General features: G+C 44.6%; 1 protein-coding gene across 2 annotated transcripts in view; it reads right to left on the minus strand.

Annotated features, from left to right (window-relative positions):
* The window catches only part of JPH1 (junctophilin 1), a 78,928-nt gene that overhangs the window by 10,472 nt on the left and 52,571 nt on the right, over positions 1-15,885 (minus strand). For both annotated transcript variants that reach the window (XM_024765737.1, XM_024765736.1), the window contains exon 3: positions 9,386-9,504. In XM_024765737.1, coding sequence (XP_024621505.1) covers positions 9,386-9,504 — 119 coding nt within the window. The remainder of the gene's footprint in view (positions 1-9,385; positions 9,505-15,885) is intronic.

The following is a 15,885-nucleotide window of genomic DNA, read 5'->3' on the forward strand; positions in this document are numbered from 1 at the left end:
CTACACTGTCGGTGGAGAACATGCAGATAACATTTTTAATGACCCTTCATCAAAGGAGCATTTAAACTGCCTAGTTAGGAACAACTTCTGAGCTTTAGGTTACACTTTATAAGATGACTTACTCGGAGTCCCTTCACAACCTGGGTTTGCATCAGCAGCGTTTCTGCAGGCATCAAAGTCAAGACAAGGCAGTTGGCTTTGGCTCTGTAGTCTCAGGATTTTTTTTTTTTTCTTTTTCTGAGTACTTTAGAATTGTGTAACTATCATATGTTATTTTCATAAATAGAAGAAAATTTCACTTAAAAAAAGGGACCCTGGTGCCATTGTTATTTTATGGGCAGATTGTGGGGGGAGTGGGGATGTAAGGAGAATGTGCATCACAAGGTGATACCGGCAGTGAGCGCTCATTTAAGGAGGCCAGTGGTCCAGAAGAGGGCCTCTCTGGGGCCCTCAGAGACATGCTCCAAGGCAGTGCCCTTCTTTCTAGGCACTTTGCCCCTCAGCCCCTCCCCAGTAACCAGGTCCTGCGCATCCTTTGGCCGCCACTTCACCCATCAGCCATTTTTCATCACAGGAAGTCAAGGTCACACAGTCCAGCTGGCCCTCGTCTCTGCAAATGGGCAGGAGGTGACAGTGTCATCTCTGGAGTACCCAGGGAAGAAATCACCCACCAACTTGCTTACATGAGCTGACCAGCTCTCTCTTGTCAACTCCAGAGCACTGCATCTGTTCGCTTCCCTTCCCGTCTCTACTCCCACCTCTCAGCCCAGAGGGGCTGAAGAACAATTATCCTTAAAATTGTTAAAATTTTAACATGCCTCCATCAACAGATGAATGGATAAATAAGAGGTTTTATATACACACACGTGCAATACTACTCAGACATAAAAAAGAATGCAAGTTTCCCATGTGCAGCAACATGGATGGACTTGGAGGGCATTATGCTAAGTGAAGTAAGTCAGAAAAACAAGTACTGTATGGTGTCACTTATGGAATCTAAAAGATACAACCAACTAGATAACAGAAAAGCAGCAGACTCACAGACATACAGAGAACAAACTAGTGGGTACCAGTGGGGAGGGAGGGAGGGGCAGTGTAAGGTGGGGGAGTAGAAGAACTACTGGGTGTAGGATAGGCTCAAGGCTGTACTGTACAACAAGGGGGGTATAGCCAATATCTTGTAATAACTGTAAATAGAAAATAACCTTTAAAAATTGTGTAAAAATAGGGCTTCCCTGGTGGCGCAGTGGTTGAGAGTCCGCCTGCCGATGCAGGGGACGCGGGTTCGTGCCCCGGTCCGGAAAGATCCCACATGCCGCGGAGCGGCTGGGCCCGTGAGCCATGGCCGCTGAGCCTGCGCGTCCGGAGCCTGTGCTCCGCAACGGGAGAGGCCGCAGCAGCGAAAGGCTCGCGTACCGCAAAAAAAAAAAAAAAGAAAAAGAAAACTGTGTAAAAATAAAAAATTTCAAAAAGGTAAATAAAAAACTTACATACTACCGACTTGTAATTGCTCTTCCCATGTTGTGAGACTGCCATTTATTATACAAGGCACTTTCCAAAATGTAAAGCCTCACCAAAATCTTAGGAAGCAGGCAATATCCCGATTTTACTGATACGGAAACAGCTGTAGCAGCTGAAAAACCCAAAGTCACACAGCTCCTGTGTATCCTTAAGATAAAATATAATGCAACGTGGAATACACTAAGCTCAGAAATGAGAATCCCCAAGGACCCACATTTATAGCTTGTACTCGGGGCCAAAAGCATAAGAGCATTATCTCATATTCCATCCTCCAGAAGACAAAGCCAAACAGGGTTCACGTTTCCCAAACAGGTCAACATCGCCAACAACTGAGATTTCCTTTTCTAAACTTGGTTAAGTACCCCCTTTAAAAAAAATTGGCAATTTTCTTTTACATTCTCCATTAAAAATGGCAGTATGAATTCTTGGCACAGAGAGATGTATCTCACTTGAGTGAAGAAAAAGGCAACTGCAATTATTCAAAAGGTGCTGTCTTTGTTTCTGGATTCTTGGTGTTGTGACTGGGACGTACCACCAAGACATACCTGCTTTCTGGGCAGCACCAGAAAGCGACATTCCTCATCAACAGGCTTGCCCCTACTTTCAAAAACCCATGAAGAACATTTGTACTGGCCTTTCATGGAGAAGCCCCTCATCTGCACACAACCTCTCCTCTGCAGTGTGCCATTGACATATTTTCCTCCCACCCCTCTACCCCAGATTTCATCAGAACTTGGTTTCATTTGTGCTTCTCTGTTATCCAATTTTAGAGCATTACTGAAATACCCATCTAGGCATGGTAGTAAGTGTTCCGTGCAAAGGTAATTAATAGTCAAGACTCTTAGAGCCAGTCATTTTTCATTTAAGCCGCCTAACTCTGAAACACAAATTACGAAGTACTTTGTAACGTCTTCAATCTAAGGGGTCAGTGCAAAAGTTAATTTTGCAAATCCTTCTCTCTTGAGATGAAGTCATATTAAAAGCTAATGTTTAAATACACACAACAGAAAAGAACGGGAAAAAATAATCTCTGGCAAACATGACTAGTTATGCACTCTTGATGTTGCAAGGAGGAGACAGTCACTGAACCACGAGAAATAAAGCTGTCACAAAGCCTATGCGCTCCATTTTGAAAAGGTGAGACCCTAACAGTGACGCTTACAAGTTCAGGATTTATCTGCGTAACCACTGGTCTCACCTGCGTTTACTGCAGAAAGCAGATGAGAAGCTGAAATGGGAGCTGCTCTGACAGATCCCAGCAAGCGGCAGCTGCCAGCAAAGCATGAGACTCTGCTGAAACGCTAACAGCGACAAGAGAGTGTTTATTTGGGAGGAAACTCAGGTCATTCAGTAATAGCGGGTCCAAGAAAAATAATTTTTTAAAAAGTGATATGCTTTAGTTATGTGGAAGAAGAACAAAGACTTACAAATACCTGAAGACAAAGCACAGTTTCAAACGCTCTTTGTAAAGAGTAAGTAGAACTCTGCCTACCTCTTAATTTATGCTATCGTTAATAGGCCAAGCAGAGAATGATTTGGCCACTGGAGGATTTTGTAGTAACCGATTTACGAAGCTTTATTTTGGATTCCATTGAATGTATTTATTATGTTTATGAACTCTCAAATACCGGTCTAACCACTCCTTTAGATCTTTAGAGATCTCATGCATTGCTCCTTTGCACAGTTTTCCTGTCTTAAATGTCTTAGGAAAGGCATTTCTTGTGCCCTATCTCCTAAGACATGGTTTTCAGGCGTATTCAATTCAGTTTTATTTACAGGGCTTCTAGTGATATTCAGAATCTGTTGAGCTCAAAGAATTTACCAGCACCACCTTTCAGATGAAAAAATCCCTCCCCAGCTTTATTATGCGTTAAAAATTGGCTGGATAAGGGAATAAAGGCACTCCAAAGCAGTCAATCCACATCTGCTGCCCATCAGAGGTACCTGCGGTGCGATGCCCAGAGAATTTAATAAGCATGAATCGAAGCCTAGAAATCTTGATGTTTAACAAATGCTCCAGGTAACTCTCACGTACCCAGTATTGGCATTTAAAAGTATGGCAAATTTGGGATTGACATGTAAACACTGCCATATTTAAAATAGAAAACCAGGGACTTCCCTGGTGGTGCAGTGGTCAAGAATCCACCTGCCAATGCAGGGGACATGGGTTCAATCCCTGGTCCAGGAAGATCCCACATGATGCAGAGCAACTAAGCCCATGTGCTCTACTACTGAGCCTTCGCTCTAGAGCCCGCACGCCACAACTACTGAAGCCCGTGTGCTCTAGGACCCGAGCGCTGCACTACTGAGCTCGCGTGCCGCAACTACTGAGGGCTGCACGCCTAGAGCCTGTGCTCCGCAACAAGAGAAGCCACTGCAATGAGATGCCTGGGCACCGCAACAAAGAGTAGCCCCCGCTCACCACAACTAGAGAAAGCCTGCGCACAGCAACGAAGACCCAACGCAGCCAAAGATAAATAATAAAAAAAGAAATAAAATAAAAATAAATAAAATAACCAACAAGAACCTACTGTATAGCACAAGGAACTCGGCTCAATATTCTGTAATAACCTAAATGGGTAAAGAATTTGAAAAAGAATAGATCCGTGTATACGTATAACTGAATCACTCTGCTGTACACCTGAAACTAACATTGTTAATCAACTATACCCCAATATAAAATAAAAATTAAAAATAAATGAAAAAAAAGCACCTGGGCGAGACCTTGAAATAAAGACTTCTGACTCAAAAAAAAAAAAAAAAAAATTAAAGTGTGGCAAAAAGTATGTTGACTAGAGGTAGACCCAACTCCAGCCTCCCTTACCTGCATCCAGCTGGAAGTGGTTCCAGCACGGCATAGTCAACTGGGGACTGGCCAGCTACATGAGGATATACACTTAGATTTTACAGAGTAAGATTAAGTGCTTTTAAAACAAGATATTTAGTATAATGCAGAGGGCAGAAGTTTTTCCTGGACAAGTTTCTTGGAAGGCACACGGTGTGACTACTACTTGTCTGTGTAGTAATATGCGTCAGTGTTGCAATGCCAGCAGCATAAAGTTGATGAGATGCAGCAGTTCATTAAAAAGACTAGTCAGAATATCACCAAGGAGGGAAATTATGAGAAGTGTTGATAGCTGTTGCAGTCAGCATGTTTGTCTGTTTTTACAGACAGTATTTCTAAATCCTAAGGGATTTTTTTTCCCCCTGGGGATTTAGTATTGGGACGATGTCAGAGACGGGTCACCTGCTCACTGACATGCCACACAACACGAAACAACAACACTGAGCACGTGTCGTGCCCCCACACGGAAAGGTTACACGTCCCAGCTGGCGTGAACGGCGGATGGAAACAGCAGGGCGTTCAGCTAGTTCTTCATTAGGTGAGCCTCAGGGAAATGGCTGTGGGCAGAGGAAGCACCACGGAGACTCCTCCAAACAAATGTCTACCAGGGCAGTGCTGATGGCAAATGCTTTGTAGCAACATCAGAAGTCATTAAATAGAAAGTAGGACTTTTCTGCGGAGACTGCCAATCAGTTAAAGAAGACCAGACTGAAAGATTTTAAAAAAATTCTATAACCGATAGCAGGATCCCTTTTATATTCTATGTGGAAAGAATGCTACATTCCCACAGGACTTTAGAGTCCCATCGGTAGCAATACCGCAGCTTCTGAGAACACAGCCACAGCACTCTTGTCTGCAAGCCGTGGGACACCCAGCCCGGGGCCCCTTGCACACGGTGGGCTTTCAATACACACGTGTGTGGAACGGGATACGCTGGAATGCCTAAGTGGTAAGAATAACCAGCAAACCCATGAATTATTAATTTCACGTCAACTAGTGGATTATTCAGTTTTCCTTTTTCTATGAAAAAAATTTATTCAGAATTTTGGGTCTGGAAAGTGAGTTTAGAAGGCATCTATTCCAGGATGCTTCTTTCTTCTTAACCAAAAGTATTACATATTAATGATAGGCACAGACAATTCTTAAGACTTCTAATCCATACCAGAAGTGTGAGCTTAGTTAACACTATCTCAAAATAATCTATACTAAAAGACTTCACTTTAAGTAATCAACACACTGTGTGTGTGTGTGTTACACCCTGTTTGTCTCCCTGCCCCCTCACACATTCATATGTTGAAGCCCTAACCCCCAATGTGATGTTACTGGAGGTGTGGCCTTTGGGAGATAGATTAGTTCACGAGGGTGAGACTCTCACGATGGGCTTAATGCTCTTATGAAAAGAGGAAGAGACACCAGAGTTCTCTCTCTCCAGGTGCATGCACTGGGGAAAGGCCATCTGTGAGCCAGGAAGGTGGGCATCACCAGAACCCAACCATGCTGGCACCCTGATCTTGGACTTCCAGCCTCCAGAACCACAAAAAATAAATGTCTATTGTGTAGGCCACTCCGTCCATGGTACTTTGTTTTAGCAGCCCAAGCTGACTAATACACACGCTTAAACACAGAAAGAGACAGCTCGTTGAGGGTGCTGCCTAGGCCACGTGGCGAGAGGGCCCTATGTAATACCCTGGTCACATTCTCTTCTTTAACCCATGACCAGTGACCCCCACAACGGACAAACATCACTGGAAATTAAAAACAAAATAAGCATCTTGATGGAGAGGAAACAAACAGTGGGGAAATGAGCCATACATAGAGTTTCCCCATCATTCTCCACCATGTCCAACTCCCCACTACCTGCTCAGTGATCCTCCAAAGTCTCACCTCGGCTTTCCGGGCTTAAAAACCTGATTTCATCAGCACTTTGAAGCAGAGCCATCCCTTGGGGCAGTCTCACATCACCAAAGCTCACAAGACTGATGGTTGACACCAGAAGACCAATTCATCAGTTCACAATGAGCAAGGTAAATGTCACAGAGGCCTGAGACCTGCACTGATGACCACCAGTGCGTGCTCTCCCTGTTGGCAGACCTCCACGAGAAGCTCAACGAAAATCAGAAGGTTAGTGGTGGATGTGGAATCAAGACAGAGGCATGAGATGAATCAAGTATCTAATGGCACCATGCTGAGCTAACCTGATGCATCCGTTTCTTCCCTCGGATGCTCTCGCCAGGAAAGCCACACACAGCTGGTAACGGTTCCCCGCATCCCTCCCCATCGCAGAAACGTCCTTGCCAATGCAACTGCAGTACTCCAAGGCTTTGGGCCATGGGTTTGCTCTCCTCTAGGTAGCATTTGGATGGGCACTGCCTATTTTTGCCTCTGTGACTCTTTCTTCTATACTACTTTGGGGGGTGACCGAGTCTTCAGAGGTTTCAATACACTCAATCAGGTTACAAGGAAATCTTGCTATGCTACAGCCATGCTGTCACTTACGATCACTTTATACACATCTGTGCAGTCTCATGGGCTCATTTTAACTCCTGGAGGGCAACCTCATTTCTAAGTTCTTGGGGGACAACTCACCGTGTCACTCATACTCATGGCAATTTAGGTTTCTGGGTACTATGCAATTATCTACATACACATTCATACACATCCATTGGTATGCTTTTTCTTATATGTTACGACTTGGCCCTTTGAGTGATAGAGCCATTCTACATGGCTACGTTTTTTCTGTAGTTTTAAACTAAACTATAGAATAATACAGTTTTGAACTAAAAGTAGAAGACTGAACTAAGATGGGAAATATCTGAAAATACCGCCAGCTCCTGAAAAGAGGTAACTTACTATGAAAGTGTTCGAAATATAAGCTATGACAGACATCCTTCTTTCCCCAGGGTTAACAACTTCTATATAAGACACATCCATTCCAAACAAAGGGAACATTTGTATCTGTGATATGTAAATTAAACAAGCAGCCTGACTCAGAAAAAGTACTTGAAAGCCCTTTCAGAAATGTCTGTCTGATTTGATCACCCTGTAAATGCAGAGTGGAAAGCATGAGTTATGCTCCCGTGAGAAGATCAATACTCAGTACAGAAAAGGCTTTCTATACAGTTGTCGAAGGAAGTGTTGGCTGCGGGTCAAAGGGGATTGCAGCCGCTGCCCTTAGCTCCTGTCTCAAACAGACCCCTTGTCATCTCGTGCTACTGTGATATACTCATTACTGACAGCTTGCTTATATGAAGCTGTTTTAGCTAGGAAAGGGTGGAATTACATTTTCCCACAATATGTTTTCCCCCCTCAAATGCTTTCACATCATAAAAAGCTTTTAAAACCATTTAGCCTGGAAAACTGAGATGACCTCCCATATCATTTACCTCTTGTTAACACCTAATAGCAAGCTACAGGGACCCTATTCCCCAACAGAATTAACAACAGAATCAAGAAATGACCATCTGCAGACAACAGCAAGTTTGTTTGCTTCCAAAGCAGCTCAAGCCCAGGGCTGCTATGTGAAGCTGCACCGTCTCCTGACTGCTGAGCTGCTCCCAAAAACTGCACTGCTGGGGAGGAAAAAGATGATCCCCCCTGGGTGGCTAAATCCCCTCCCCAGCTCTCACACCCTAGGACAGGTAGCTGCTAATATGTGTGAGTTGCCAGAAGAGTGTTTATTCCTACTGCAAAAAATGGAAAATTTCCCTTTCCTAATAAAATACACATGCGTATTAAATGATTTAAATCCCACCCAGAGGTTTAGAAAGGATGCACACAAAAGAAGACACCCATTATCACTGGTCACCTCCCTTGGAGCTGAACTAGTACAGAAGTCGCTCTGTGGTAACTCAATCAACTCAGCAACGGGACTGGGCCCCTCCCTAAGCTCTCCTCCTAAAAACAGTCTTGTTAACATGGCCTTTTACTGTCTTCATTCTTTGCAGAAAAAAAAAAAAAAAAAAAAAAAAAAAAAAAAAAAAAAAAAAAAAAAAAAAAAAAAAAAAAAAAATCCTGTCATTTCCTTTTCATTCTCCCATCCCTTATTATAGCCCCGTTCCGAGCTTTTAGAATACATGGACACTTGGTCTTCTATTCACTGTGACTTACCTTGTTCATGTAGTCACACTAATGCCCTGTGGGTTCCAATATTATGTCACCTTCACTGGAACCAAACAGGTATTGGACACGTGTGTTGTGCAGGGTGCAACTTATCCAGCATGATTAAAAGAAACCAATGTGAAAAAACTCTTTACCAAGACAATATAAACGTCGAAACTTAGAATTTAGAACATTTCTTTTAGTCTCTCTTGCCCAGAGATCTGTTGATCCTGCAAATCAACAGGAAGATGCTGTTTCTAAAACAATGGAGAAACATATAATAAAAAGGTGGCGACTGCCATTTTGTTAACACCAGTATATTGAAGGGATGGAAGCAGTCTACTAGGAGACCACTAAGAAGTGAGGTAACTATTGAAACCCACTGTAAATATTTGTTTACTGCTATTCTATAACATCTGAGCCAGATGATCTGGAATGATTTTCTCCTCTTAATCTGTGCAGATTCATCTGTCTTTAAGTGGTATATTTCTTTATGTCCTAACCAAATTCCTTTGAGGTGTATTTAAAAAAAAAAAAAAAAGTCGCAGTACTTACTGGCTCTTCTCTTATTGCTAACGTGATGGTTCCAGGTGCTTCTGATTTTGAGGTATCTGTGTTAGCACCTGAGATGGTCCCCAACACACTAACACAATTTCTTAAATACTTCTCTTTTAGATTCCTGTCTTGTTTACTGCTATCAGCTCAAAGTCTTTCTGGGGGGTGGGCAGAGGCACCGGGGAAGAAGCCAAATCTCCAGCGCTAACACTCAGGCTCCAGGCACGTGTTACTCTAAGCTCCCACTTGTTTTGTAGTGTTGCTGAAATTCATAGGGCACAGACCTTTGGATTAAAAGGAAAAGAAGGAAAAAAGGAAACCAGAGGCAATGCTCCTACCCCTCCCATCACAGGTCACCTGTCCTACCTGGCTGGTAGAAGTCAGGTGACAGCTCTCTGGCCACAGCTCTCGCGATGTCACACTCCTGGCGGGCAGCCAGAGCAGCCTGGTCGGCGGCGTCAGCTTTGGCTCTTGCGTGCGCGGTCCTACAGGAGCACAAAGGGCGCGTCAGCAGGGGCGGCACCTAGTTAATTACACAGGACGGGCACACGGTCTACGGGGCAGGCAGGGCCTGGAAAGAAATGCTAACCGTGATCCTCGCCCCACATCTGCAACAGAAAGTTGTGAGACATCATACTGTTGTGAGACATCAATGGAAATCAAGCGGATGAAATCACCTGTGAATTGCCTCAATCTTTCTTTCAAGGTTAATGGAAGTATAACCAGTTGTATGAAAGTATAACAAGTTCTGCACAGCTTAAGGCAAAGCCCAGTGTTCAAGACTTAGAGGATGAAATCCCCCGTTGACTTTGGTTGGCGTTCCCCCTCCCCGCCCCCCGACCATGGAGAGTAGAATTAGAACATGTGAATTAATACAGGGCTCATGGATTTAATGTCTATGGTAGAATCAATACAAGGATTTGATTAAGAAAGATCTGCCCAGTGGTGTGCTGGTAAAGTAGCTCTCTGGGGGAAAAAACAGTAAAACTGATTTGCAGCACTGACTGATTTCCGTGGTGTCCACGCTCCCAACGTGGCCGAGTCACACTATCAGCGTGACTGCTGAATGTGTAGTTGGAAACAGACGCACACCATGGGCTCCCCCCAGCCTGTAGGAGCAGGCCCAGTGGTCTGCGGGAAGAATGTGCTCAGGAGGCTTCCAAGGAGTCCATTTAGTTGTTCTTTAAGCATGTTTCTTGTGTGAAACCGAAAGCAGGCGGAGAGGTGGAGCGGGAAAGAGGAAAGGGATCTCTTTCTGTCTTCCTTCTCCCCGGCCCGTCCTCACCCACTGAAACGGCTTATCTTTCTAGAGGACAAGGGCCAGGGAGAGGGCAGCAGGGATAGGAATGGGGCTCCTTATGGCAAGGCAGGGGGACTGATGTCTGCCTGCCCAGGAAGAGGACATTTGGAGGCTGAGACTTTGGGTCATCCTCTTCCAAAGGAGGAGATCTTATCCAGCTAGTATTTAGACAATTTTCATGGGCACCTGCTTCTTATAATTTTGTGGACTATTTTCTTTTATTAGCGCTAGGCAGGGCTATAGATAACTAGTGGTAAAAGCTTAAGGGGAGTCTAAAAGAGGTGTGCCTGCAGGCCTTTCAGAGACAGCAGGAGAGGAAGTTGGGAAATGACATCACGCCCTAGCTGGTCTTAGGAGAGAAAACCCAGGTGGCATCTGGAGGAGGCCAGCAGACGGGATTCCTGGAACTAGACTGCAGGCAGAAAAGACGGGGAAAAAGGGGTCTCACCTGAGACTGTGGGGCTAACTGGGGGAGGTCCCATTTCACTCCTCCTTAGGACCCAGCTGAGCCTGGAGGACTGATGTACTAGAATATAAGTGTAAGGGAGACTTTTTATTTTGGGCATTTTTTAATTTTTAATTTTTGGTGCTCTACTATACTCCCAAGGCACAGAACAATGCCTGGTACATAGTATTTACGGAGGGCCCACTTTATAAATAAAGGAATGGTAAATAAAGGAATGTCCTTTGGAACAGCTGGGTAGTTACTTAAAAATAAATGGATTGACAAAACCACAGAGACAGTAAAAAGACCAGTGATTGCCAAGGGTTCAAGGTGAAAGTGGGTGAGGGATGAACAGGTAGATCTAAAGGGATATTTAGGGGAGTGAAACTATGCTGGATAATCCTCTACTGGGGGATACATGACATCATGCTTTTGTCAAAACCCACTGAACTGTACAACACAAAGAGGGAACCCTACTGTCAAGTATGGACTTTAGAGTTAATACTAAAGTTCCACATTGGTTCATCAGTCGTACCAAATGTACCCACTAATGCAAGATGTTAATAACAAGGGTAACTGGGTGTGGGCAAAGGATGTATATGGAAACTGTACTTTCTCCTCAATTTTTCTGCAAACTTAAAACTGCTCTAAAAAAATAAAGTCTATTAATTAAAAATGAATGAATCAAATTCTAATCATCAAAATGGTCACTTACGAATCTTGGACGATGTTTTAGATGATCTCTGTCTACAGGGTAGGGAGTACAGAGGCAAAATCAAGGGGTTAAGAACATATTCCTAAAACACCCAGCTGTGGTAACCCCTGCAAGGGAGCCATCACTGATGCCGCTTTAGTCCCATGGTTGTGCTGAGACTCAGTGGATGCCCTCTCTTATGTCCTTTCAGTTTCTCAGAATCTCAGCTCATTTTTTCCCAGAATTATTTTCCATTTTATCTGCTATTCTTAGCTAGAGCCTAATTATGTCTAGGCACCATAATTAATGAAGCCACAAGAGTACAGTTATCCTATCCTATAATAAAACCTGATAGCCCTTCGATGATAAACTTACAAAACTCAAGCACCATTTATTCCGAAACAATCACAACCCACCACCACGGAGTGGAATAAAATGGTAGTAGTATTTCCACCACTTTTGACAACACGCTAAACTGGAGAAGAGACAAACGTAGATGAACCTTTCTGCAAATATATTTTGGAAGCACAGCATCAGTGAAGCCTTAACCCTTTACTTTTTTACTTGTTCTTTCCTGTAAGACCAGACGAGGAGGGGGGACTTTTCCATCTAGCACCCCTCCCTGTGTCAGTGCTCCCGCATGGCTGGCACGATGGTCAAAACCACATTCAAGCCTGAAACTACGTATCTGCTCAGGAGATTTTGGTAGCCCTGGACCTGATAACAAGAAGTAGAAGAGAACAGGAAGCCATCTGAGTTTGCTGTCATCAAAAGTGTTGTGTGGGGCTTCCCTGGTGGCGCAGTGGTTGGGAGTCCGCCTGCCGATGCAGGGGACACGGGTTCGTGCCCCGGTCCGGGAAGATCCCACATGCCACGGAAGGGCTGCGCCCGTGAGCCATCGCCGCTGAGCCTGCGCGTCCGGAGCCTGTGCTCCACAACGGGAGAGGCCACAGCAGTGAGAGGCCCGCATACCGCAAAAAAAAAAAAAAAAAAGTGTTGTGCGGCCAACCCATTAAAACATCTTGATTTTGCCCAGGGAAAAATCTGGGCTTGACCCTGGTCCACGTTATTCATGTGCTCCAATCCCAGGCTCAGTTCTGGAGCAACACACGACCCCTTTAATCACCCAACGGGTAAGACATGCCATTGTTCATGGCTTGGGGGGAGGGGGGTTTGGGCTAGTCATTCTGGGGAGACCGGTGGAAAAAACTCCAAGTGGATGCCTGGCTGCTACATGTAGCTGGTCACATGGAAAACATACGCACCAACAAGGAGCATGCCTGCGAGCCCAAGAAGCCTTTCATTTGTTCCAAAGCCTGCTGACATCCATCAATCTTCAGACCCTCAGGAATCTCCAAATACCATTATCATCATCTATACTTTCTCACATAAAATGCAGCAAAAAGTAAGTGAAAAGCAACATCTTTCAGTTAGGCATCAGTGGTAGACTTTCTTTTAGGGTCCTATTACAAATAAACCAAAATTTTGTAGAGAGTTACTATTTTGGAGTAAAGAGATACAGAGAGGCCTGGGCAACTGGCTAAGCTGGTACAGCAGGTAGGTGACCCCCTCCTGGACATCAGCCCTGCAAAGGTCACTCGGCAACAGCTGAAACAGTAAATGTGGAGTTTCTTTTTTTTTTTTAATTAATTAATTTTATTTATTTATTTTTGGCTGCATTGGGTCTTCGTTGCTGTGCGTGGGCTTTCTCTTGTTGCAGCAAGTGGGGGCTACTCTTTGTTGAGGTGCGTAGGCAGTGACTTCTCTTATTGCAGAGCACGGGCTCTAGGTGCGTGGGCTTCAGTAGTTGTGGCACGTGGGTTCAGTAGTTATGGCTCGTGGGCTCTAGAGCACAGGCTCTGTACTTGTGGCACACGGGCTTAGTTGCTCCGCGGCATGTGGGATCTTCCCGGACCAGGGCTCGAACCCGTATCCCCTGCATTGGCAGGCAGATTCTTAACCACTGCACCACCAGGGAAGCCCAATGTGGAATTTCTGAATGGCAGGCATCACCTGTACTTAAGAACTTAACTACAACTTGTTTCTTTCCAATCAGTAATTTGATGAGAATCTGAGTTTCTTTTTTCTTTCGTGACTAAAATGGTGTTTCACGAACTCTCAAGTCACCTTACTCAGAACAAAATGGTCTGGCTTTCCCAGTTTTTCTTAAACATAACAGTGCTTTTTTTTTGTTTTTGTTTTTGCGGTACGCGGGCCTCTCACTGTTGTGGCCTCTCCCGTTGCGGAGCACAGGCTCCGGACGTGCAGGCTCAGCGGCCATAGCTCACAGGCCCAGCCGCTCCACAGCCTGTGGGATCTTCCCGGACCGGGGCACGAACCTGTGTCCCCTGCATCGGCAGGCGGACTCTCAACCACTGCGCCACCAGGGAAGCCCTAACAGTGCTTTTAAAAAAAAGAAGCATATAAACAATACACTGAACACGCCCAGCACATAGGCCTACTACTAATAAGGTAGATGCAAGTCCCTTAGACGTCTGTCCCAACTTCTTTCAATCTTTTATATACCTATTCACTGACGCAGCTGATAAAGATTTTCATCTAGAATGGACAAGGATTTTGCTAAAGATAAAACTGTATACAATACTTATACTTTTCTATTTCTACTTATTACATATTTTCTTCCCAACAAAAAACGGCTTCAAAAAATATGCTGATTTTTGATGTCTTTTAAAATTTGTTACTTACTAAGTCAAAGTTAAGTTTCCTGACCTGACTCTGAAAATTTGATGGCAGAGGCTGTCATCTAGTTGGTTCAGGAGCTGTACATGTGATTTGCTTTGATACCCATATATTTAAAGAAAATTCTTAGCAACATTTAAAAACAAGAGCAATTGGACTTCCCGGGTGGTGCAGTGGTTAAGAATCCGCCTGTCAGTGCAGGGGACATGGGTTTGAGCCCTGGTCTGGGAAGATCCCACATACCGCGGAGCAACTAAGCCCATGCGCCACAACTATTGAGCCTGTGCTCTAGAACCCACGAGCCAAAACTACTGAGCCTGCGTGCCACAACTACTGAAGCCCACGCACCTAGAGCCCGTGCTCCGCAACAAGAGAAGCCACAGAAATGAGAAGCCCGCGCACCACAACGAAGAGTAGCCCCCGCTCGCCGCAACTAGAGAAAGCCTGCGCGCAGCAATGAAGACACAATGCAGGCAAAAAAAAAAAAAAAAGAGAGAGCAATTGTACGTAAGACTCCAAACATCAGTGAACGGCAACCCCATTCGTCCAGTTGCTCAAGCCCAGACCCTGTGAGCCATCCTGGTTGCCTCCCTTCCTCTCACACACCACATCCACGGTCAGCAAGGCAGCCGGCAGGACCTTCAAAATACACACCCGACCCCGCGTGTCTCCTTCTCATCACCGCTCCTGCCCAGGTCACATCTCACTGGGTTCCTGCAAAGGCTGAACCGATCTCCCTGCTTCTGTCCTTGCAGCCTGCCATTCTATTTCCCTTCTGGTTTTCTTGAAATTGCCTGACAATAACCAAAATCCTTTCCTGGGTTATGGCATCACGTGCAAGAAAATGCCAAAAAATGACCTTAGTTAGCCTTCCTTTTGGACTGTGACATTATTCACTTACGAGAGACCTAGACTGGCAAAAACCAATTATCTTGTGTATACAGTGGGAGCCCTTTTAAAGAAGAAATCAGTCTGTTAAGCAAGGAATACTCTCGATAGGAACAAGAACTAGGTGTCTCCACAGCTCTCAGCTAAAAAGCAAAGGCATAATGTCTGAGTTCCTGTACCGGAAAGAAACTGGTCTCTCAGTATCGATCTGCTTCTCTGGTCAGACCAACCCCACGAGACTCAGCATACACTCCTCCTGCTAAGGCACAAACGGCCCCCGTAGCTGCTTCTCCGGACTTCTGACTTTCCATCTCTCACACACATACCTATTCACTGGCACAGCTGAAGACGATTTTAATCTGCAATGGACAGTGATTCAGCTAAAGCTCAGTAAATGTGGTTTAGGAAGACTACTTCTTGCGGGTCCAATCTTTACGTTTATTAGTTCTTGAATGTTAATTTTCTTCCTACGTTGCTTTTTTGTTTTGTAAAAGACAGGACCCGGAATAATAACTTCAAGACTGTGTTCTTAGGTCCTGGTTAAAAACAAGTTACAGCTTCAGCAAATAGTTGTCTTTTTTTGCCAGGGTGGTCCACTGCTTCCTTTTCTAAAAGCATTATCAAGTTATTTAGATATACAATGTAAATTTAGGGGCATGGCATCCCCACTGAAATCTGGTATTTGACCTTTCAAGGGCCCAAACTCTTGCAGAGGTATGACGACACAGGCTTTGAAAGTGTGGGTAGCCAGAGACCAGGCTGAGGCCAGTCTAGTCACAGATGATTCTTGTCTATGAGATCAGAAGTTAAACCCCATTACTTTAGCAATCTGGTCTATG

Source organism: Neophocaena asiaeorientalis, unplaced genomic scaffold (genome assembly GCF_003031525.2).
Source record: "Neophocaena asiaeorientalis asiaeorientalis breed wild unplaced genomic scaffold, Neophocaena_asiaeorientalis_V1.1 scaffold417, whole genome shotgun sequence".
NCBI classification, from domain to species: Eukaryota; Metazoa; Chordata; class Mammalia; order Artiodactyla; family Phocoenidae; genus Neophocaena; species Neophocaena asiaeorientalis.